A 26,754-nucleotide genomic window follows, 5' to 3' on the forward strand; every position below is an offset into this window, starting at 1 on the left:
CATGATTCACAGTTCAAACAACTCTTTATGCAACCCCTCTTATCTCTACAAACCCAGCCGTATTAGCTCTTGACTCATTAAGGCGCCGTCTAAAAGCCCACTTTCTTATGATTGGTCAACTTTCTTTTTTAGATGGATGACATCCATGTTAGAGGCAATCTGGGCAGAACAGATGCCCATAATAAGAAATACATCACATGTGACATACTATATGCTTGTTTTGAAAGTAGAAACAATTCTGAGCAATCTGAATTTAACCTATATATGTCAGAAAATTAAGATATGTTTAATAGGCCCCCTTTAATGACTGTTATTGTCGACTCATATCTATTCAAAATGTAAAAGTAAAACTTTGCTTATCTCTGTAGCTTGACAAGGAGAGCTCCTGATGAGCCAATGACAGTGACACACAATGATGGTCTCAGGGATATGATGTCACACCATAAAACATGTGGAAAATTACAAACAAACGTTTGCAATAATTGTAATCCTTCATCACTGGATGATTTCCAGAGCAAGAGAAACAGTGTGAAAGGGCGAAGAATACACAGTAAAAGAGTAGAGATGAGAAATAAGAGTGTCGAGAGGAACAAGGGCCTCAGCCTCTGCATTCATGCCGGTGCCACCCTTGCCCTAGAATAAAACGCCTGAATTTTCATTTCGTTTCACTTCATTATTCAGACTGAAAAGTTTTTCAAATAAAGACAGACAGAAGAAAAAAAAAGAAAAAAAGTGACAAGACAAAAAAATAAAATAAAATAAAGAAGAAAAGAAAAACAGGGCATGCTTTCATTCTGAATGAGTCATTACATTACAATAAGTTACACTGCTAGATTGTGTGAAGAGTGGAGAGCATACAACTAAATACTGATAGGTTCAGTGTGACATTTGAGCAAGGTGATCTAGGAATGGCTGCCATATAACATAAAACTTGTTTGAATTGTCCATCATATCATAGCGAATTTTCTCCATATGTAGTATACAAGTAATCAGTTAACCAGGTTTTTGCAATTACCATACCATACATCATTGTATTTTGTACAGAAACATTGTGATTTGACAGTATTTGAGAAGAACCAAAAAGTGCGGTCTCTGGGTCAGGTTCAAACACATCCATACACATCTGAAAACCTTCTGCCATTCCACATCGATCACATAGTGGGGAGGTAGTTGGAAATATCCTGTGTAATTTTGTTTTTGAGTAATGGAGTCTATGCATAACTTTAAATTGTATTAATTGATGTTGAGTGTTAACAGAACAAGACCGAATTCTACGAAGACCCTCCTCCCAGTCATCATCCCCAATCTGCATACCTAGTTCTTCCTCCCAAGCATTTTTCAAAGAATGTGTCTCAAAGTTGATTTGTTTGGAGAGTGTATTTATCACTTTAGAGAAGCGTCAGTCTTCGGAGATTGGTTCACACCAACCAATCAAAATAGTAGCAAACAGATGACGTCGTTGTCAATGTGGCTAACCCGGTTGCTAACCAAACAAACACAGTCAACGAGCGCTACTAGCATGTAAACAAACGGGCTAAAATGTCGAATGATGATGTTTCTAAAACCTCTCGTTTCTGTAAAGAAAGTATTTATCATAGGGTGATTTAATAGCCCTATGTTACCACAGTGGGGGTAGCCATGTTTGTTGTTTGATGTCATCGAGTTGAAACAGCACTGATTGGCTGTAGCCGCGGAATCAGAGCATATTTTTTCATGATTTAATGCTGGATGGAGCCAGGTTACCCTTGCCCAGCTATTATTAATGACCTATGACTGGAGGGGCAACAGTATATAATGTGGAAAAGCTTCAACAATGTTCTGAGATAATCTGCATTCCAGTGCAGTGCTGTATTCTTCAGGGGCTGACAAGAACTGCACTTCACCATGAAATAGACCATCCACATCCATTAGTGTGGGTCTGTATGCACAGCCATAGAGCCTTGATCCACTGCTGCATACAGCACTCACTCAGCCAAATAAATAAGTGAACACTGAACAAAATAAAACCAAAAGATAAAAACATTGATCATGTTGTTTTTTTTCTTTCCAGTCCATCCGAAACATTACCATTTTGCTAGAGTCAAAATATTTTGAGCGAGTCCAGTCGCAGAACGGGGACTGTGCCAGATCTACCCCTGCAATCAATATGACATTTCTGTTCTCTTTCCACCTTTCTTTCTTGTCTCCTTCACTTTTCCAATTGCACTTCCGTCGCTATAGCTAGATGGAAGGTAAATTGGCCACAGCAATCACAATCCATTACATTCTATTGTAACAGGCGATTCAGCATTACTGCTCAGCTTTAGCCTGGCGCAGCCAGACTTCACCCGCCCCTATTGCATATGCATACCACGTAGCCCACCGCAGTGGTATATTAGTATCGCAACGCAAGGCTAGCTCAGCTTAGCCTCAGAGTTAGGGTGAATATCATTTTGGAAAACAAAGAAAGAAGCGTACATTTTCCTCATTTTCTTTTTAGCAGTGGGATGGCTAAGGACGGCTATATCCACCCCTTTACTCATAAACAAGTTTATTGTGACAACTACTGCCATGGTGGAGTTTGTTGTGCACTTTATGATCCCCAGAGGATGTGCTATACTGATTTTGGTGACTTCATGGCATTTCTTCTAGTCTAGCACCTCCGTTAGGCCAACATTTCCACTTGCATAAAGGATACAGAGAAATCTAACTGGTGGATTACTGTCAAACTAGCTGAGCATATTCATGCTCCCCGGAGGATGAAACCTAACCACTATAAAGTGACCTTTCCTTTGCTTGTTTCAATTTGAGCTCCACTACTGCCAGTGTGGAGCCGGCAAGTCGGTTGGTTCAAACCACTTTGTTCCGGTTGGGTGTAAGGAGTATAGCACAGCTTCTAGGGGCTGCTAGTGGGGCTTTTAGACCAGTGGTTCGCAACCTTTTCTTTGGTTCAGGGTACCCTTGTAAAATACCTTTTTCATCCACGGCAGCCCTGAGTGACTCAAGCATCTTACATTTATATCATATTCAATATTAAAATCTTTCCCACTATGATATAGTATTTCATGAGGAAAACATACACTTTACTTCACCAAAGTTGAAGCATCCTAATTCCCCAAATAGCCGATCTACAAGCTCACAAGAGATTTCAGGTCACGCAAACCACCCAGTCCTGATGTCAAGTACACAAAGCTGACCTTTAATAGCATATTAGAATATCATTGGTGATGTGTAGTTTTTTTTTTCACGATATATGCATAATTGCATAGCACTGTAGCCCAAGGACAAAGGAAAGCAATTTTCACACTACAGTTAGACTGAAGAAATGTTTTCAATTTACATTCTAAGATGGATAGCAGGATATATGTAGGGGAGGTTCAAGCCAGTTATAGCTAGACAAACCATGCGGCCATTAGACTCTGTATCTTGTTTACCGTTGCTTAAAATCTGTGAATAATGGATTGGTCATTGGGGGCAAGATAGAATGGAAAGAAGAAGAATATCAGCTATTATTTTGTGTCTCTATTCTCTCTAGGGGTAAGCTGTCATAAGAACAAGATTTGTGTGATTAACTTCTTCCTGCTATATCCCAGGGCTGAGGGAAAATAAAGGACTGATGCTTTAGTCGGGAGCACAAAACCAATATAGGCCATGCCTTAATTCTCCTAATATTCTAAATTCAATTCATTTAAAAAAGATTGAATTTAATGAGGATATATGAATATATACATTCAGGCACACTGCGTCTGCGTCTGTGAAGGCGCACGTCTCACACACACACACACACACACACACACACACACACACACACACACACACACACACACACACACACACACACACACACACACACACACACACACACACACACACACACACACACACACGGCAGATCATTATTTATTGCGATGTAATCTACTGTTCCATATCACCCTATCTTCTCCCAGCTGTGGCTCACAGAAGGCACTGGCCACAGCCATGCCGAAGGCTAAGCTCTCCGAGGTGCCCTGCCTTGACAATCTTTCATTCATAATGGCTTTGTTCGTCACATTCCATTTTTGTATTCACAACTCATGGCCATTGTTATTTTCTATTTATTTCCTGGATAAATGCTGGCCAGAGGATGCCAATTAAATTTTAGGTATAGGGGGCTCCATTTTCGTCACCGCTAAACCCCTTATCCCTAAACTTCTTTGCCTTTTTTACTATTTTGCAAAACATTTTTGAATAGTTAAAATAGCCAGTCTACAAGTTCACAACGTGTCAATGTAGATTGGCTAGTTGAACTATTAAAAAAAAAATCTAAATAGTAAAAAAAAGCCAAAGAAGTTTAGGGATAAGGGGTTTAGCGGTGACGAAAATGGAGCCCTTAATGCCATCAGATATGTCACTAATTAGGGCCCAGGCAGATCCCTCTTGTATTTGCCTTTCTTCTTCTATCTTCAGGAAATCTGTCTTAATTCCCATACATGAAAATAAATAACAACTTGTGGCCGTAATAGTCTTGATGGCAGCACTGCAGCAACCACAACCACATTTGTTCAGCTGAATTGACACCAAAATAGTGTTCCACTGTAAACAAACAATAGCCTACCCTAATGTATACAGCTACTGCAACATTTCTCTAAATTCTTTATTATAATAAATTGCAAAATGTGTATGTCATGGTAGATTCAGAATTGTATATCAAAAATCACACCCGTGTGAAGTGAGGGGCGCTCGTATCATGCTATGATTAGGTGATGTAATGATGATGTAAAGCAAACGGTGTCAAAACAAACATTAAATTCTCCTTATTGTTAAAGGACCACTTCACCACTTTTCAACCTATGTTCATATAATTGGTCCTCACTAATAATCATGTTAAAATACCACCATTTTTCCCCCGACTCAGTCAGAAACCCGTTTTTTACAAAGATATTTAGATTTGTATTATCTTGAGAACGATGGCTTCCATTTTCACATTGCAACTTTTCAGGAATAGAAAGCCTGCCGTTTCTATTAGCTTGGATTCCCCATCAATGATGTCATTGGTGGACGGGTTTCTGAACTGCCCACAGCCCTTCTACGAGACACAGACTGAGTAGAAAAGAATTGTGCCATTTTATCATCATTATTACTGAGGACCTATTATATGAAGATAGGTTGAAAAGTGGTGAAGTGGTGAAGTGGTCCTTTAATGGGATTTAATGTTTGTGTTAGGGACAAGATAGCCTCGGAAACCCAGACATTTTTATTTCCAGGGAGAAAAAAAAGTCTGGGTCTGAGTCCACTTCAATTCGGCATAGAGTAGCGCAAACATCACTCACTCTCTGCTGATTTCTGATCGTCTGCACCTTTGTTAAATGGACACACACGCACACATATACACACACACACTCCTCTCTCTCTCTGTCGCTCTAATCAATTAGTCTCATGTCTAGCAGCTGCGCATAGTTTCTCCCGGCGGATCCTGCCGGGAGCTGCCTATGCCATAAAAAGCATAGGTGAGTTCCAGGCTAGGGACAAGATGACGTAAATTTCCCCTTCATTGTCAATGGCGTTTTTAAAACAAACATTGAACTAAAAACAAACATTAAACCTGTATATAGGAGGGGCTAGCGCCCTTCAAAAACTGTATGCAGTACTGCATTTTGAATTCTATCCTAAAACCAATTAATGCAAATAGACCATCTTAAGTCTCCTCACTTACGGAACAATCAATCTTTATTAAAACAAAGACATCACTATGTTGTTCTTGATATAGAAGTTGAACTGGCTTGTGACCTTGTTATTTGGATCAATGCCTATTATTTCTCCTAATGGTACCAACATCAATACAGCATGATATTATGGACAAAATATTATCCCACGACAACATATTCTACTTTTTTGGTATGAGAGGATAAATCTTATCAAATGGTGGTCGGTGGCTCAAATGCTGAATATATAATGGGACTTGATATGAAAAAGGTTGAAAACTCCCGACCTATACGCCCACAAAGCAACAGGGGCCTCTGGTATCAGACACTGCATGATCCCCAGGCAGAACCTAGCTATTAATATGACTCCCCTGAGGATGCTATAGCTTGTAGTGTGACAGCATTCTAACATTGGGCCTTACGCAGCTACAGTCCAACTCTAATAGAAGTAAGGGCATCACAACTTTAGGGATCATAGCTCTGGGGCCCGAAGGTGACCTTGCATTCTACAACTGGCAGAGACAAAATGTTATTCAACTTGTCCCTTTACACCTTGTCCAATTTTTTAAATGGAATTTGTAGGGAATTACCGTACCATGCTTAAACAATGGCCTTTTGCAAGAATGAACATGAAACAAAAAATACTCTTAATTCGCTGTTCTGAAGCATTTCATGTTTAAAAGATAATGGAAAAATCAGACCCGTCTAAAGTGAGTGGTGCTGTACTGTACTCGTGCTGTACGTACTGTACAAGCCCTCATCCCTGGCCTTTGTTAGGCTACAGTGACACTTGGTGGTGAACAAACGCTATAACGCTATTTTCGTGCTCGGACAGACCTAGCCACCCAGCCAGGGACAGACCCAGGGACACACATAGCTGTCTATAGAAGTGCTTGCACCACTCAAAAATAAATAAATTACATAGTCATATACCAGCTAAACCCCTTGAAAAGTAAACATCACACTGATAAGAAGCAGTATGCGTGCGCAGCTAGACCGGAACCAAAATAACCCGAATGGTCATATGTACAGTAATATGATTGGTCACAGCGCTCACGTGCATTCCATCGAACTTTAAGATGGCGTTTTTGTCCCAGTGTGAAGGAGGAGGCTTAGGATGTTTAATGTGATCGCCCCCTCTTGAAATAAATACTCATCATTAGAAGGGAGGGAGGCTCCCTATGACCACGGCAGCAGAACATGTTTGCTTTGCTCAGCGCTCGCCATGATTTCAACCAGCTGCAGAGAAGAGAGAACAGCTGTCGGTAGTTGTGATGAGAAGATGTTTGGGTGAACGTATTGTGCTGACTGATTCCATAGACCATAAAAAGGTAGATGACACCCCCGGATCTGGGGCATGTGTATCGTATTGAGCAAAAACAAAATGGGCTAACGTCATGTCAATGTAATGTCAGAATCATCACTTCCTACTCAGTGACAACACTTTCAAGACCTGGAAAAGACGCGCTGTGATTGGTCACGGTCACTTTGAGTGGCAGCCTCTGACAACATTTTCCATTGACAATGAAAGGAGAAATTAGGTGAAATGTCCGCTAAATCTTGTCCCCACACGTCTCATATTTGCCATTGACAATGCAAGGAGAAATTAGGTCAAATGTCCACCAAATATGACCTATAAATTTAACCAACCAATCACATCAATTCAGTTGTTCATGAGATGATGTATGATGATGTATAATGATAAGAGCGCCCCTCACTTCACACAGGTGTGATTTTTCCCCCCTCAATATGGCAGCCTACATAAGATACATCCAATGAACTGCAGCAGCTACTATATCTATGAGTCTGACTGATTCAGTCACTCCGCCACTCCGTTCAGAGTATGGGAAGACATTGCAGACTCCCCATTGGCCAATGGAAAGTGACAACTATAGTTGCAGCGACTGAATATAGACCGGCTTTGCAAACTGGGAAACATCTCCAGTAAAAGTCTGATTTAAGACATTTTCAGTTCAGATATCTCAAAGTGAACAAAACTACAATGTTTTCCATAGGTGCAGTGAATTTTGATAGCCTCTGTACTGTATCTATCTAAAAATGCACCACATGTGTACGTCTCTGTGTGTACTATGCCTGTAATCCATGTAACTCGAGAACCGTTTGCCCCACCAACTTCAAATTTGTCTCACGTGCCCGGAGTCCGTCGGATCACCGGTTGTCCATAACCAGCACAAAAGCCTCTGCCCAGGCTCCGGACAGGGCCCAAATCCAGATCACCCCTAGATCTCCATATATGGAGCTGGCCTGTTCTGACATCACATGATCACAATAATGTTCTGACATCACAATGATGCATGACCTCGCCCTTTATTAGCCAATTGATCACACCTGATTACCCCCCAACAGGCACTGTTCTAGTAATGGATTCCCATAGCTCAATCTCTCCAACTTTCGTATCAGCAGTGCATGTCAATCAGGCATACACACTTGACACTCGATTTTACTTCTCAGTGATGTGATGTTGCATGTATGTACCGTATGTGGAAAATTCTTACATGCATATGCATACATTTAAGAATATACACATGTAAATATATACAGTACACACATATGTGTACATAGAGTACGAACCCCCATTCTTGAACCATCAGACTACACCCATAACACCTTTTCGTAAAGGAACCACAATTGACCATTTTCACATGGTGGCCATTTTGCTCTTGGGGTGGCCCAAGTGGTCAGTTGTCTTCCAGGCTCTACTCTAGTCTCTTACTGTATACTGTGTGAGTTTAACTTCTCCAGGCTTTAGTCCAAGATGTCTTTGAATCATATTTGAAAATGATAGTTTTCCAAATACATTTGTTGAAAACGAATCACTCAAAATTATAAGAACTAATAGCAGAACCGCATAAACAGGTTTTCACATAATACATAATGTTTTCTCCACAAGTAATACCACATTGTTGTATAATATCACTGACTGAAAAATACATTTGAAACCCTTATAATGAATGAATTGAATGAATGGAGATAGCCATGGTGACTCTCATTAACCCTGCCCCAAGTGTACAATAAAACCATGAATACATCCAGCCCTCACACTTTTCAAAGTCCCATTCATACCACACACATTCACAATAGAACACAACATGAAATGCAAGGTTTTGTTCTCTGGAAATTGTACTTGGTTGCTACTATGTTATCATTGGCTGTGCGCACAATCCGGTGAAGGATGAAATCCGATCACATAAAAGATAGCATGTATTAAATTTGTATAAAATGTGTCGTCAGATTTAAATCCCTAAATCTCTTTCCCGTGTCTTCTCTTTCTCTGTGTTGGGGTGCAATGTGATGCATATCTTCACTGCCGGGCAGGCAGAAACCTTGTATCTCCATTTTTTTAAAATAATATAAATTATGATGTAATGCGATGCACTCTAAGCTTGTAGATGCGATATGTTTGCTATTTTTGAAAAACAAAAAAAGATTTTTGCCTATGATAAGCTGAAAAGTAATCATTTTGGACATACACGTTTTCTGTCAGACAGGAACGATATATACTATTGATGAGAGCTGTGCTGAATGTGATTGTGCCTTGCAGCTTGCAGCACCATCAAACCACAGTATTTCAATTGCTAGACCGTCAATTTGCCATAGCACGGGCAAGGGCTGAATATGTTATTCAAGGCGCCTGAGACAATAATAGAAGAGGAGCCATGTGGATGAAAGGTTATAAAGAGGGAAAAAGAGTGAGGGGAGGTGGGAGAGAGAGGTAGGGAGCACTATTCAAACAGAATACATTTAGAGTGTGCTCTGCTTTGACTACTGAATAGTGCATTACGCTGTTAAAGTTCCTGGGAATGGGAAGTGCCAATCAGCAACCTTGCAGTTTTCAACAACAAAAGAGGTCATGACAACAAAAGCAACTTGAACTCTGTTTCCTCCACATCCCAACCATAAACAGTTAACAGTTAACTCTTCCCTGTCCATCTCACAGACTGCGTGGACATACAAACTAATTCCTGTTGGATTTGGGGCTAGACCTTTTTTTTTACTAACTCACATGCCCATATATCACATATTCCTTTTGTTATAGAGCTGATTTTACTGATTAGTATTAAGGCTCGTCAAGGGATTCCATTTTCTTTTCAGTCAAGTCATCTCAACTATCTCAAATGGTTGACATTAATGGGACCCTTTCAGAGTCAAGAACCATGGGTTGTGGTGTGCCACAGGGTAGTATCGTGGTCCTCTATTGTTTTCCTTTAATGATTTAATTTCCCTATGCAATCTTTTTATATGCTATGCGATTCTGTTATATTGGCAAGATACAATGGTGGTTGAGAACACTCTCAGTGCGGAACTTGCAGAACTAGATGGTATGAAAATACGTATTATTTTTCATTAGGCCTACTATGAGAGGTAACTACTCTGTAATGGAGTGGAATCTGCAGAAAAATCAAACATTTTGTGTTTCACTGAATTAATTTAAAATGGCCTTAAGTAATAAATAGGGATGTCCTGATCATATTTTTTTGCTCCCGATTCGATTCCGATTTTTATCGATCCGATATTTATATTATTACACAACACGTTTATGCCATATCACAATAGTACAATATCCAAAATCACAGACAATATCCAGTCTCATATCATGATATGGATATAATATTGATAGTATCCCCACTATCAATCCCGTGACGTTTCTTTGCTTCCAATCTGATTCCGATCATTTGAAAATGACGTGATCGGTCCCGATTTCCATTCACATGATCGGATCGGGACCAATAGTTACAAAGTAGTATGTACAATTAAAATGTATTATATTTTTAATAATGTATTGTCTTCTCTTGTTTTGTACCAGAGAAGCACAATAGAAAGCCTTTGGGCTTTATTGTGTTTTAATTCTCAGTATATTGTTTTATATGGGGTTTTTGGGGGTTTTTTTCTGTTTGGTTCTGGTGGCAGGACCGGTAAACTGGAAGCTGAGTTATTCATTCAAAAATGAATCAACTATTGTGTTTCAATTTGAAAGTGTTTGTCTTTCTAATGCCAACTAGTATGAACTAACATAGGACTGCCCTGCTCAACTGCTTCACATTTCTACTGGTGCAGTACCTAGACAGCAGTATCTGTACTGTAGTCATTCTAAAACAGTGAGCTCGCAATGTGTGCAAGTGAACATTTCGACCTAATGGTGGAAAGGCCATTGGCCACAAAATCAGTAGGGTTCATCCTCTGGGGAGCATGAAGGCACACTGCATATATCATGGCATCTAGCCAGTAGTTTGAGATATACAGCCATGATACACAATGTGCCCATTAACACACACTGTAGGCCTGTACAGAATATGTGTTTGGTCTTTGTTCTATTTCTTTTATGTCATGTAATACTGTTTTTGAAGTAAGAGTAAAGACCAAGAGTAAGACTGGCATGTATATTGCTTTATTTACTGGCTTACTTATTTTATTTAATAGTGTTTTTTATTGTCTGTAAAGCCCTTTATACAAGTGATTAAACAATGCTGTACATTTCAAGTTATTATAATAAAGTTTAATATCAGTTTGGTTTCCCTTAAAAGACCTTGTTCCCTTTCTCTCGCTCTAATTCACCCTATCTGTCATATTCTCTCTCACACTGCTAACTCTCCCTGACTTTCTGCTTGGGTAAACAAGTCCATTCTCATCCACTGAGAAGCAGGGTGACAGCCCCCCCCCCCCATCATATGATGTATCCACTTCTGTGTGCTCGCACGCACGCACGCACGCACACGCGCGCACACACACACACACACACACACACACACACACACACACACACACACACACACACACACACACACACACACACACACACACACACACACACACACACACACACACACACACACACACACACACACACACACACACACACGTCCCTGTTGCATTCCAGAGGTGCCTGGTAGAATCTGTCTGCCCTGCCAGTGAACCCTTCAGTTAGCACCACCGAATATATACGCCCACCTGAGACTCCGGCCCACAGAACAGTGCGGCCGGGGAGGAGGAGGGGGAGTGGGGTGGTGCGGGGGCTCTATTAGGGACAAGGCAGAGCCACGGACACAGATAGGAGGGTAGGTAGGAGCCGGAGGTTAGAGGGACGGGGAGCAGGACAGTGTTAAACCCACCAGGGTCATGCTGATATACAAGCAACCTCGGGTACACAGAGTTGTGACCAAATCAGTGCTGGGTTTGTTACTCCAAAACAAAATATGAATTAACTTTCAACTAGGGCTGGGCCCAATTGACCGAAGGTTTGAATGTTTGTTAATTCAATTGGCATTCAGATCTCAATTGCATGGTTAGGATGTTCTGTTATTTATTTGATCATTTTCTTCTGGCTTGTGAGGTAACTCATATAGGTTTAGAGAGGATATGGAAACAATGTGCACATGTAGGCTAATGCGTGTACAATGTGTGTTTGCAATTGCAAGTTACCGGATACATTAGGCAGGCTTTAGAGCAATTAGAAACCAAGGTTTCCATATGTACCGTAAGGACAGGTGATGTGAATTTAAATTGAATATTCAGTCGAAGCAGTTCATAGATGAAATAACTAATATTGCTAATATTATTTTAGCACAGACCTGGCAGCAGCAAGTCACGCTAGTTCTAAGCATCACTAGCAAGTTGTTACTAATAATAATACGCTACCCAAAACATTATTAATATCCAATGTCATGTCCAGTTCTCATATAGGTTACTTCCATCCAGAGACATTAAATGTATCTGTTCTCAACTAGCCAACATTGTGATGTGCCATTGGAAAATAGCACGTTGTGTTTGGAAAATGTTTGCTTCAATCTGATATTTTGAGATCATGAATGACATATTTGTTTTGGTCAGGTAATAATTAACTAATATTCTTACGGAAACTGAAATGGTAAGTCAGTAATACTAGTGTAGCATGTTACCACCCAACACTGGATCACGAGGGGGTAGACACATGGGGCCAACAAATACAGCCTGTGTATTTGTAAGGTAGAAAAAAGAGGAACATCAGGTTCTGATGCTCTGCTTTCTTCGACATCACTTACCCACTGTTTGAGGCAGGAAGTAGCAGATGGAAATGAAAAGCAGGGAGAAAATGAAAAAGACAAAGCATTACTGAAGAAAAAACAAAGACAGCTATTGAAGACCGTTGCTGAGATAAGAAATGTATTGCTAGAATAATGTGTTACTGTATGTATCGAATCCTTGAATCGATTGTAGACAGAGGTGGAAGAGAGCGAAAGAAAGCGAGAAAAATGAATCAAAAGAGATGAGAATGTGTGTGTGTCTGTCTGTGTATCTGTGTGTCTGTGTGTCTGTGTGTGTGTGCGTGCGTGCGTGCGTGCGTGCGTGCGTGCGTGCGTGCGCTCGTGCGTGCGTGCGTGCGTCAGTATATTGGTAGTTCCCAACCAGAAAAGAGAACCAAAGAGAAAGAATAGGAGGAGGGAGTTAAAGATCATCATTCCCTTGCATTTTGATTGACTGAGGAAGAAACCAAACATACACTGCAGGGAAGACATAATTCACTTCATAGGCACATACAAAACAGAAAAAGTACAAAGATCACTGCACTCTGGCACAATTAAATAATAGGACAATTGCAAGTAGAAGCCAGATACCAGATAATACCTTCTCACAAAAAAAACCATTTCAGTCATACCAAAAACAAAAGACAAAACAATTTAAATGGAAAACTTGCTTAAGCACTTTTACAATAAAATCTGAGCATATACGTTTCATGCATGTTTCTTGAATGAGGTCGTTCCCATGTGCCCCCAGTGCTATCAAGGCTTCTCGTCTTTGCATATAGGCTTAGTCTTTGGGCGTTTAATGAAAGACATTTTTGTCGCAGTTAGAAAACTATTGTAACTTCACCAACAGGGTGTAAGCACGGCAAATGCCACAGTAGTACTAGACTTCGCAAACCTCGACCTCTGGGAATGCATGCCCCACCCGGTTATGCAATACCCATCCCGCTGTACCTACTGTATGTTTACTTGTTGTATCAGTGTGGTACCTGACACTGACATACAACTCAACTGGTCAAATAAATTACTCACCGATGCAGGTGGACCACAGCCTGGATTATGGAGGGAGAGCGAGTGCATTTTCCGGCAGTGGCATCAGCCGCGGAGTTTCCGCCAATTGCTGACAACACCCGTGGCAGGCGGCAGTGTTTCTCGGCGGCATCAGTCCGACACCCTACCCCAAAAACTAACCCTAACCCTATAGACCAATTATTTGTTTACAAACATTGGGACTGGGCGCACGGGTGACTGTTTCATGTAATCAATTCCCAACAGATCTCCAAACCTGTTGTTTTGGGGAGCGCTGGTTTCAGTCCATTCAACCTCCTCTTGTGAGTTGGCTAGTGAGATGCACCCTAGGAGACATTTATACTTCAAAGCCCAACAGTATTGCACACAGAGAACAGCTGATATACAAGCTCACATCGCATCGCAGATGCGACTGTTGTGAGCGTAGAGGTCTGCGTGCGCGACACCATCGCGGGACAAAGCATAAATTATACTTGATGGACTGCAGGTGCGCGTGCAGCCGTGCACAAATAGGCTCTGCTGCCGTGTTCATGAGCGCACCTCCCGTTCTTATGACAGCGACTGGAGGTGTGGTTTTGAGGACAACTGTTTTGAATTGCTATTATTGTTCAAACACAACAGAAACCAAGGATTATATATTTCAAGGGCGAGAGATCACAATAAAAATCCTAATCATTCTTCCTCCACACTGGGAGAAAAACAGCATCTGAAAGTTTGATGGGGCATTTTTTACACGTGAGTGCAGTTAGAACTTTTCCATTGCATCTTATGAGAGGTGGTGTTCTTCTGCTGCCTTTATGGCTGTTATCGGAAGTTGCGGCGTCAGGAGCGGCGGCCGCCGAACGTAGCGACACTGCCGCGAAACGGAGCGGAGTGACATAATCCCCTCCACCTTCCCCGACAGCTGCCACCCCTCCCCCAGCAGCGCCGAATCTGATTGCCGCTGCCGAAGAATGCACTCGCTCCTTCTGGGATTAATCATTATGGACTACATCACTACCTCGTCAACAGTATGTCAGACTGCAGGACAGTGTGTCAGATGTGCTGGTGAGAACCACGGTTCTCCCTAAGGAAATGGGCTGTTCACTTTTCCTCTTCACCCTCTACACCCATAACTTCCACTTAAGCGTATGTGCCACCTACAGAAGTTCACGAGAGAGAACCAGATTCTCTGGTGGAGAACATTGTGGCGCTACAACAATCACCTCCAGCTCAACCTTGGAAAGAACAAGGAGCTGGTGGTGGACTATAGCGGTGGATGATCGAGGCCCCCCAACTCCCATCACCTTCTGGGTATAGGTAGTGGACTGTACATCTACTGTACAATACAACTTCTTAGGAGTACACGTGAACAAAAACCGGACTAGGAAGACAACACTGAGGCCCTTCTAGACTCTAGTCTAGAGGAAGGCAACAGAGCAAGCTGTTCAATGTGTGCAACAGGCTGCTGCAGATGTTCTACCATTCTGTACTGTCCTCTGCTTTGCCATGGCAATATCAACAGAAGGGATATGCCAATAAATAAACGTAACAAATTGGTGACCTGGACAATCTGGAAGTGGTTACAGAGGGGAGGATGAAGAAGACTAAGCTGGATGCTTTCCTAGAGAACCCCTATACCATGCCCTCTATGATGACGAGCTAGCAGGGATGAGAAGTAGTGAGAGAATTCAGCCACAGCACAGACTCTCAGCACTCTCCCTCCCGAGCACACCACAAAGTGAATTGGACAGTCCTTTGTGCCAGTAGCTCCACAAGATGAAATATTCAAGATTCAAGATTCAATAATTTAATACCCTCTCAATGAATCATTGATTGGGATTTGTCTTGGTGTGTGTGCGTGCAGTAAACAAAATACATACAAAAGTGTCTGTATATATGTATATATATACTAGAGGCTGACGTGCCTGTGGCGCACTCATGTCCATCGCCACACGTCTATGTCGCAGTGCGATCTGAGTGAGACAGACACAAACCATACATTTTGAACGAACACAGACAGCGATGTGTCTTTGGCCACTTATCGTGTTTTTTTCGTGGCACGTTGTGTGGGCGCTCTGTAATCGGTCCATTGGCGTAAACAGCACTTAGGTATACAGTACTCCACAAATGTCACGGTCTATAGCTTGGCCAACCGAACTGTGCACAAAGCTGCGTGCAGGCACAAAGCTGCCTGTGCTCACAAACATGCAGAGGTAAAGTCAGGGACGTATCACGGCCACAAAGCCTATGACTTGGCCTACCGAACCACACACAAAGCTGTGCGTGAACAAAGTGTGCTCTTCTCAATTGCCTCTAGAGAGTGGGTTGACGGTGGATGGTCCACGTCACAAATTTAACATGTTGTCAGTGGTCTGCCATGACAATAGTCACACCAGGGGCCACCTCAAAGTCAGGGGCCCCCGAGAGCCACAGGCATACTGCTACTCTAATCTGCACCAAATTTGACACAAACACCATTCATAGGTCTGCCAAAAGGTACACTTTTGCTCCAATCCATACCAAACTTGACCCAAACACAGTTCAGGGGTCTGCCATGACAATAGTCACAACAGGGGCCACGTTAGAATCCCGGGACCACAGGCACAGTGTTGCTCCAATCTGAACCAAACTTACCACAAACACTGTTACAGTAAGTGGTCAGCCATGACAATAGTCATACCAGGGTCAAGATCAGGGTCCCCTGGTGGCCTCAGGCACACCATACTGTAGATTCCTCAAATCCTCACCAAACTTGACACAAATGCTGTTCAGGGGTCTGCCATGACAATTGTCACACCAAAACTTAAAATGGTCAAACTCGGTGACCATTGCTCTGATCAGTGAAATGTATAAACTATACTGAATTCTTGAGTAGTTTCAGAAAGAACAATCATACATTTTCACAATATGGCTTACACTGAGTCTGAGTCAGTAGACATTCCATTTAAAGGACCACTTTTCAACTTCACCTTCATAAAATTGGTCCTCTGTTACGGCTCACTCCTCCTCACCTTCACATGCAACCACTCCTCCCTCACTGACTACTCCATGGCTCTACGAAAAAGTACAACGACATGCACATCCAACCCAAACTTGGGCAGGTGCCAAGTGGTGAGTAGTATACAACGGTAAAGAAATGAAGATACTCGCACACTGTGGGCTCCGATGCTAGTGAAGTGCCTTTATTTGCACAAAAAAGTTGACTGTGACGTTTCGAGCGCAATGCTCTTCATTTTTGTACAAATAAAGGCACTTCACTAGCATCGGAGCCCACAGTGTGCGAGTATCTTCATTTCTTTACCTGTGTATACTCCATGGCTCTACTCAGCACACCTGCTCTCCTTCACCTATTCTCTGCACCTGTCTTCCATCCTACAATCAAGCACTGCCTCTACAAAAGCCCAGTCTGCCCTTCATTCCACGCCAGAGCTTCACCTGTCAACACGTATGGTAAAGTACATGCCAGGCCAAGCCTAGTATTGTTAAACTCAGTTTCAGTGCTAGTTACATTTAACTTTACACAGCTATTTACCAAGCTGTTCAACTCTACACAGTTGCAGATCCTGCCTTTGTTGTTTTTTCCTGTGGTGGTTATTTTTCTCTGAAGGCTGATTCTGCCTCTCCAGTGCTTTGGATTCCCACGCTGAGTGTGTCAGGAATAGAAAGCCTGCAGTTTCTATTAGCTTGGATTTCCCAACGATGACGTCACTGGTGGACGGGTTTCAGAACTGCCCACAGCCCTCCTATACGAGACACAGACTGAGTAGAAAGAAATGGTACTATTTTAGTGAGGACCAATTACAGTATATGAAGATGGGTTGAAAAGTGGTGAAGTGGTCCTTTAAGAGAGGAATAAATGGTGGTCCCCAGGAATTTGAAGCTTTCTACTTTCTCTGCACCTTAATCATAATAATAACCAACAGCTGAAAATCATCATTGTTTCTGCGTAACTTCACAACCATCTCAGATTTTGGAGATGTTTGGGGTTAAGTTGTTATATGATAACACCACTCAACTAGTGAGAAGACTTAAGCTCTGTAAGCTGTTCCATCACTACAGGGGATCAGACAACAAATTTGGTGTCACCCACAAAAGATCTTAACAGGCAGAATGTGAGATACACGATACAGTATACAATGAATGCAGAAGAGGCGACAGAACGCAACCCTGGGGAACAACGCATGTCACCATTGGTCAGCACCATCCCTAGCCAGTGTGTGCAACAGAGCGTGAAAAAGGATGAGACCCTCAAAGCTTGACCCGACATGAGAACTTACACTGACCTACACTACACTATGTGTTCTGTTCTTTTGGGATTACTGACTCCTGCTTGACTCTGGCACTGTCTGTTCTTATGGATCATAACATGGCTTTGACTTGGCTACAGAACTTTGACAGATAACTATACGTTTTGAGAGACTGGTTTGTATTAATTGCGACCGCGCACACACACACACACACACACACACACACACACACACACACACACACACACACACACACACACACACACACACACACACACACACACACACACACACACACACACACACACACACACACACACACACACACACAGCAGTAAACAGAGAGGGGGGGACATCGCACGTACATTGTGTAAGAGCTGATCTACAGGCTGACAACGCGTCCCATCCCATCTGTAGTCTTGTACTGTACATCGCATCATGTTATCTGCACGACACCATCGTGTGACGATAGATAATCCAGGCTTGAACCCATATAGAGACAGATATTGAACTTGTGGCAGCCGCATCATCATCATGGCATGGCATTAAATATATTCCCGGGCGCAACACTGCAGACTACCAGAGAATAAATTGGGTGTTTAATACTAGATTGATTGCAGCTGCTCATCAATGCAAACTGCAAAGCCGTTATGTTTCATCGATATTTTGGTTGCAACTTGGAATAGGCAAGTTATATAAAAGTTTAATTTTGAACACATATCTGTGATTCAACAGATATGTAATTCAACCATCTCAGTTGGGTTGAATGGAGAGAAGAGTAGGCACTGCGTGGTCCGTAGTTGTCAGTAACTGAACTTTTTTAGTTCACCCTTTTTTCGGAACTTCAGACTTATTTACCCATCTCAGCTGCGTGTTGCAACTATTTCACTATAGGGGTGGAAACTATAATTACACGGTACACCCTATCAGTTATTACATTGGACAGTCATATCACAGGATTTGTTTCCGACGTCAAAGACCAACTCATAGTTCATGTTACAGTAATATCAATATGTATTCTTTAAATACCCTACTCTTATCTGACTGTATCTACAGTATCTTGTGTTTCTAAACCACCCGGCTGGGGTGCAGCTAACAGCTATCATCTTTCATGGTGAAAAGGGACCTAGATTTAATGATAAAGGTGCTACAGTAATTGCACACATATATTGAAATTTGTATTCTGGCTCAGCAGCACACAGCCCTACTGAGCGTCAGAAATCCTTGGCAAGATGAAGCTTGTGTGGAAGCTGCCGCACTACTTCAATAAAAGAGTTTCACTAGCGTAAAACTGATTCATAAAATAGCAACGTTACCATCAAGTATGTTTTGCAATAAAAGCAAAACTTCAGACGTCTCAAAACAAACTGATCAGGTTACTACTAAACTTCACACATAGGACTCACCTAACCTCCGCTCATTATGCTATGGTTGTACCACAGTACTATTTGTAAACTGTTAAAAAATATTCGATCAATCAATCAAATTGCATTTATTCTCTCTCTCTCTCTCTCTCTCTCTCTCTCACGTTTCCATTTCCAGGGAGCGAACATGGACCACTGAGCTGAAAAGCATTCAGAGAATCCACTAGGCTACACCAGTAGTAGAGCACACACATCCATGAATGTGTCATGACTGTAGATATTGCAAATGGTGCTTACTGAATTTAAGTGCATTAAGCCAATTTTTTTTTTCTCCTTTATTTACCCAGGGTAGTAGCTGAGCACAAGTGCTCATTTTCAGCAACGCCCTGCACATAGAAACACACACATTAAAACCTGGGAGCTGAACAGTACAACCACAGTCTTATACTGTTGGCCACTAAGCAGCTCCACTGGAGCAGTTGGGGGTTCAGTGCCTTGTTCAAGGGCACTTCAGCAGTGTCGGCAACCTTTCGGCAACAAGGGCGCTCCTCTAACCCTTAGGCCACCGCTGTCCCAAATCGTCCCGATATGTTTTTTCTATATTGATTCCTATTTTGTTAGTTTGTTTACTTCCTATACAGCCCTACTGAGCGTCAGAAATCCTTAGCAAGATGAAGCTTGTGTGGAAGCTGCCGCACTACTTCAATAAAAGAGTTTCACTAGCGTAAAGCTGATTCATAAAATAGCAACGTTACCAAGTATGTTTTGCAATAAAAGCAAAACTTCAGACCTCTCAAAACAAACTGATCAGGTTACTTCTAAACTTCACACATAGGACTCACCTAACCTCTGCTCATTATGCTATGGTTGGATGGCCAAGGGTAGAGGATAGAGTACAGCAACTTGCAATGGGACTGGTCTTCTAGATACTCAAGGGATCAGTGTCCATATAACTGAAAAACTACTGCAATAATGTGAGAGACACACACAGACATGACAACAGAGGGAGCCAGAGGGAGCTCCACTGATTTAGTTCAAGCCAAATTCACCACAAACATGGGATTAAATTTGTTCTACTGTTATGCCACCAAAATGTGGAATGCCACATCAACACACCAACAACCATCGAAAAGTGTGACTCTGTGCCCTCCTTCAAAACCGTCATTATAAAGAGCATCTGTTTTCTGTACATTTTATTGCTACTACAGGTGATGATTTATTGTAGGTTATGTGTTAAAATGTCTTGATTGGACCACAATGGAAACAAGTCCTACCACAGTACTATTTGTAAACTGTTAATAAAGTATTCGATCAATCAATCAAATTGCATGTATCCTCTCTCTCTCTCTCTCTCTCTAAACTCTGAACGAACATGGACCACTAAGCTGAAAAGCATTCAGAGAATTCACTAGGCTATCCACTATGTTTTTTCTATATTGATTCCTATTTTGTTAGTTTGTTTACTCCTGAGTTTCCTATATAGTCTGAAGACGCACATCTTCAGACTCTATCACAGTTCTAGCACTTATCCCTCCTTGCATCCCCTCTCGACACCTTTTTTAATAGATGCGAGTTTACTATAGGCTACATATATCTTGGACTGGTCACTTGTTCGTACTTGTTTTGTTAGTTTACTATACATATATCTTGGACTGGTCACTTGTTCGTACTTGTTTTGTTAGACTTGTTTTCTCTAAATAAATGAAAAGAGAGATGAACACTTACTCGGGTCAGACAGGATGGAGTCCGTCTTGGGTAGGAACTGATCACAGCGGATTCCCTGGTAGCCTTCTCGACACCTAGTGGAGAGAGAGAGAGAGAGAGAGTAGTATTAGGACACTAATTATTTTTGGTTCGCACACATGTGTGTGTGTGTGTGTGTGTGTGCGCGCGTGCGTGCATGAGTGAGTATACAGGTGTAGGGCAACATTATGGTGGTGACATCCTACCTACCTTCTAAAGTATTAGGACACAAAACAGAATTGGCCAAGAAACACACAGTCAAAACCTTAACGTTAATTTAACTTGTTACATACTGTAGGTACTCTCACGGAGAATTAGAGAGATGGAATAATTACAGTGTAGAAAATATATAGTGTAATATGTGTGTGTGTGTGTGTGTGTGTGTGTGTGTGTGTGCGTGCGTGCGTGCGTGCGTGTGTGCGTGTGTGCGTGCGTGCGTGCGTGCGTGCGTGCGTGCGTGCGTGCGTGCGTGCGTGCGTGGGTGCGTGCGTGCGTGCGTGCGCGCATGCATGCATGAGTGAGTATACAGGAGTAGGGCAACATTATGGTGGTGTCTAGCTCTCAATCTACAGTTTATTTGAAATCATTGAGAAAACAAGATGAGTTGCCAATATATGTAGGGAAACTGTTTAACAGAGAACTGACTGAAGTGGTGCAGCTGAGGGTGGTGAAGATTATTTAATTGTTTGGCATGAAATATTGGGAGCTAGTCTCAAAGTATCTGGTGAATGGGCGAGAGTAGACTATTCTTTCTTAGGAGACTCAGGTCCTTCGGGGTGTGTAACAAGATGCTGCAGTCTGTAATGGCTAGTGTCCTCTTATTTGCTATTGCCTGCTGCAGGGGTTACATTAATGGACACAAGCAACCTGAGCAGGCTGGTCAGGATGGCTGGCTCTGTCATTGGGGCTACCGTGGACATAGGGGCAGAGGTGGCGAAGGTGCTTAAACCATTCTGGGCAGGAACCCCATTTGGGTTCAGAACAAAGGATGTTTGCTTTCTCCATCTTTGTTGAACTGTCGGATGACTGCCGGAACTGTTGAATGACTGTCGGACCTTTGGTGTGTCGGAACTAAAGCTTGTACCCTTCATGGCCAACCACTCTTTGTAGAGGGTGTACTGTATATGGCTGGCTTTATACTATTGTTCATTATTGATGGTGTTTATTTTTGTGTGATGCTTTTACCTTGCTGTAACAACATCACGTCTCCAACCTTGTAACTGTATCATTCATAACGGCTGTGCTGCCTCTGCTGACTGAATTCAGGATCAATAAAGGTCTTGTCTTATCTGAACGGTTTGGGTATTCAAAAGGTACTGTGGGTGCATTTGTAGATGGAGGATTGGACTATTGTATATACTGTAGTGATAGACTGTATGAGGCAGTAAGTTGAGTTTTTAAAGAGGAGGAGCTGGAGTCAAGTGGTTAGATGAGGTCGCTACTGGCTAGTATTGCAAATGTATACAATAAATGAGATACAGTGTTAAACTGTATTATAGAGTAAAAAGGAAAGCCTGCTGATGTATGGTCCTCACTGTTGAGGTTGTTGGCAAGTTATCTAATTGATTCGTTGATCCGGAATCCTGCCATATGTTATTATTATTACAAACAGTTCATTCTCATAAATGACCAGTGTTGCCACCAATGTAATTGGTTATTATTGGAAGTTATGACCTCTAAAAGAGCTAAACAGCAGTTTATCGGAGCAATGAGTCCACGAGGGTTATCCAACCCAGAGGATGTATTATTATGCCTCCAACAGTTCAGAGGTCAATCATAGCCTCCGATCCTTTTCTATTTCACTTTACTGCTCAGTGTTTCCCTCTGTCCCTATTTGGGAAAAGGTAGGTCTTATAGACAGTAAAGGTTAATAACATCTTCAGTACAAGTAGCTGCTCCCTAATCATATTTGTTCCCACTCTTTCTGTTATGTCGCACTCCGATTATTTTCCCCCTCCTTTGTGACGATCCATTTGCTCTCTAAGCTCTATCCTGTTTGCCAGACCCTGTGGAGGGGCAGTTTATAATAGCGGATATGGTTAACTGTGGTTAGACTGTGTGCCTGTCTGTCTGACTGACTCCTCACAATCACTCCCTCACCCAGTCAGTGATGTGCTGCTATCCTGTTTCCTCATTTAGCTGTCCCAGCAAACTCAACACAGCAACATATATAGCCTAATCCTCTCCATTATCTCACAGCGAGCGACGTGCAGGCAGTTCATATTGGGCGAGCTCATTCAAATCAAATGGCCCATCAAGTAACTGGACAGAAAGTTGGCAAGCTTTAAAGGGCTCATTTAGTACGATTTGTTTTCCCATTGATGTCAGTAAAATGTTTAACTAGTCCCCATTTCCTGCCCTGTTGCCTCTATAAATCTATATTATTTAACTCACCCTCGCTCTGTTTGTTTGACAGGGTGGAATCCATGCGGTACAAAACAGCCGCTCAACCTCATGCATGCAGAGGACCTTCTTGCAGCAAAACAGCAAGAAGTTGAAAGTATTTTAAGCCTTTGCAATGCCATGGCAACTCACAAGGATTAGATAACACTACTTTTATATATGACTGCATCAACGCCCCTCACGCATAGTCCTGCAGCACGACCTGTTTGATATCTCTTGTTTTGTCTCACCTGCACAAAAGACTATTATGGACAAGAAACTGTGTTTCTAGATAACCAAAGAGCATAGAGACACAACAGCTGGAGATGATTGACAATATTCAACATTCTACCAAAGTTCAACAACTTTTCTCTGACCTACATCTATTTATTTTGTCTCTCCGTCATCTTGGATTCACAGTCTTACTTCCTGTGTGTCTGTAAAAATCAACATACTGTACCACATGGGTCCTGCTTGTAATTGTGCATGCACACGTCAGACGTGAGCACGCACGCACGCACGCACGCACGCACGCACGCACGCACGCACGGCTGCCAAAGTGCAGGAGCCATGTTGTTTAGAGGCTTTAACAGCATGGAAAATGTGGTGCTGTGCAGAAGGACAATGAACGCATGGGTCATTTCAGTCTGTATTCATTTTCAATAATTAAACGAGTCAGATGTTGAATGGAACCATGGTGTGCTGTGAAACAAACAAACATAAAAACAGCTCTCTCTTGGGAAGAAACAAGCGGCAGAGACAGACAGTGGGAGTCATAAGTGAAAATCAACAGTACATCAGCTATGGTAATTGACTATGTGCCACGCATACAATATGTGCATGCATGCGCGCGCGGGCACACACACACACACACACACACACACACACACACACACACACACACACACACACACACACACACACACACACACACACACACACACACACACACACACACACACACACACACACACACACACACACACACACACACACACACACACACACACACAAGCTTCATTTGCTCTGGGTGAGGGCTGAAGGGGCTGATAACAGAGCATCTGACAAATCAGTGCAAGTCAAATATGACCGCAGGCTGAACTGTCACCGCAAGTGACCTCGCTGCTGAACTGACTATGTCAAACATGGCCAGAACTCCATCGCCAGGTTTCTGCAGATGGTACAATTCTAGGCTGGAGTGTATGCTCAGGGATCCAAAACACACAGTGGAAAACATTCAACATTCGACAGTTCACACAGACTGTGAGGGCTGATGTTCACACAGACTGTGAGGGCTGATGTTCACACAGACTGTGAGGGCTGATGTTCACACAGACTGTGAGGGCTGATGTTCACACAGACTGTGAGGGCTGATGTTCACACAGACTGTGAGGGCTGATAAACTTGCCCTCTTAAGGATAAACCTAGGCAACGATGAATGCTTCTCTTCATAATTCTCTCTCTCTCTCTCTCTCTCTCTCTCCTCTCCCCCTCATCAGCATGCATATCTGCACCTTCCAAAGAAACTTGTCAGGATGTTAAAATGCTTTTTGTGGCTTTACTTGTCAAGACCTTGGGCATTATATTATTTTCTCTAGAGAAATACAGATAAAGACATATCAGCCTGACACACTGCTGCCTTTTCTAATTCACTGTTCTCAACTGACAAGCACATACTTATAACCAGCACATTATCTTATTAAACGATACACTATACTATAATCACTAGGTGCCAATATAGCACTAATGCAGTTTCAGGCTAAAGAGCTCATCAAATTGGTTCACAAGTATTATTTTAGCTACAGTGATGTCACCCAAGTATGTGTGAAATAGGCGAAGGGAATCAACATCACGTGAGGTCCTTCTTGCATGGATTTGGCTCCTTTTTGTGGCTTGTGAGCTTCTGTATGTCCCATCTTAAGTTTGCATAGGATGGTGGTTGTTGCAAATCCCTGCACTATGAAATTTAGCCATTGTACTAGGAGAGAAAAATATATCACTCATTCGTATATAGTGAGTATGTATTAGTCACCTTTGTGTTGTTTGCACCAATGGCCAAATCGGCCATGCCCCCAAAAAATAAAGAATAGCAATATACAGCACAGCCTGTAGTGTTACTCAGTCTTCTGAATGGTCACAGTGGTGTTGCTATACAGGTGTTGTCTTGTACGTTGAATAATGTATGATGTTAGTCTATGTATGTGTAGGGTAAGGATAACAAATGTAATTTTGAATAATAGAAAATGAGATTCCGGTAATATAGTGTCTTATTAGTATGACTGCTAATCATACAGCATTCGTTCTCAAAGTGGGGTCTGACATCCGGAGGTACTTGTGTGCGTCTCGGGGGATCCCGAGCTATATGAGGAACAGTTTAAGCACTTATGCCCTATTTTATATTCCCGCCATTGACACATTTTATTAAACCCTTTCAAATGGTTGTCTGTGGCTGAATACCTATCAATGTGTGTCCCCTTGACATTAAGATGTTTGAGAACCATTGTCATACAGCATGCAGGGATGAATCATAGAGGGACCATTTGCTTATACCTATACTTCCTCTTTTTAATACCGGTCTCCAATCAAAATAAAACTATATAAAAACAGAAATTCCTCCTTAATCAGCAACCTCTCACCGGCCACAGTGTGGTGCAGTATGCTAACAGTTCATTTTAAACAGAGTCCATTTGCAGCTCACCCAGACTCACTGCACTGTGTCTTCTTGGGAGGAGGCAGCCTCGTTGTGTAGGTGAAGAGGATTATTAAAAGAATGAGTGGTAAGATGGTGACAGTGCATGGCTGTACGTCACAGCCATTAGGGAGGAGTGTGTACAACACAGATTCATGCAGAACCCATACACAAATGCACTGTACATGCACACAAAGACCCCCCCCCCTTCCTGTAGCGTACTGTATGTGCATTCTAAAGGCCACATTACATTCCGCTTCTGAGGTCTGCAGGATTTAAATTTCGTCACCTGTTCATGTCCACACATGTGTACCACATTTTGTGTAATTTATGCATGGGCAATTACACTGAGAAGAATAGACGTTTAGTGAAGTGTCACTACCTGCTGTGTTATTATGTGACAATAAAGGACTTGAACTTGAAGTGAAGTTCATTGGCAGGTGTGTTAAATAGTATAAGAAACAGAATAGAAACCTGAATAAAAGCGTTTCTGAAAGTTTGGGTAATAATTCAAAGCATATACTGTTTGTTAGCCACGGCTCTTTTCTGTATTTGATATTCCTTATTTCCTGTCTGTGCATGTGTAATTTTTTCCTGTGCAACCACTAGATTTTAATATTTGACGGTAATGTAGGGGCA

The 26,754-nt window shown here is 42.1% G+C and overlaps 1 protein-coding gene across 2 annotated transcripts in view; it reads right to left on the minus strand.

Annotated features, from left to right (window-relative positions):
• The window catches only part of nrg3a (neuregulin 3a), a 505,465-nt gene that overhangs the window by 56,353 nt on the left and 422,358 nt on the right, over positions 1 to 26,754 (minus strand). For both annotated transcript variants that reach the window (XM_079511785.1, XM_079511784.1), the window contains exon 4: positions 21,027 to 21,100. In XM_079511785.1, the coding sequence (XP_079367911.1) occupies positions 21,027 to 21,100 (74 nt within the window). The remainder of the gene's footprint in view (positions 1 to 21,026; positions 21,101 to 26,754) is intronic.

Source organism: Electrona antarctica (assembly GCF_951216825.1).
Source record: "Electrona antarctica genome assembly, chromosome: 10".
NCBI lineage: Eukaryota > Metazoa > Chordata > Actinopteri > Myctophiformes > Myctophidae > Electrona > Electrona antarctica.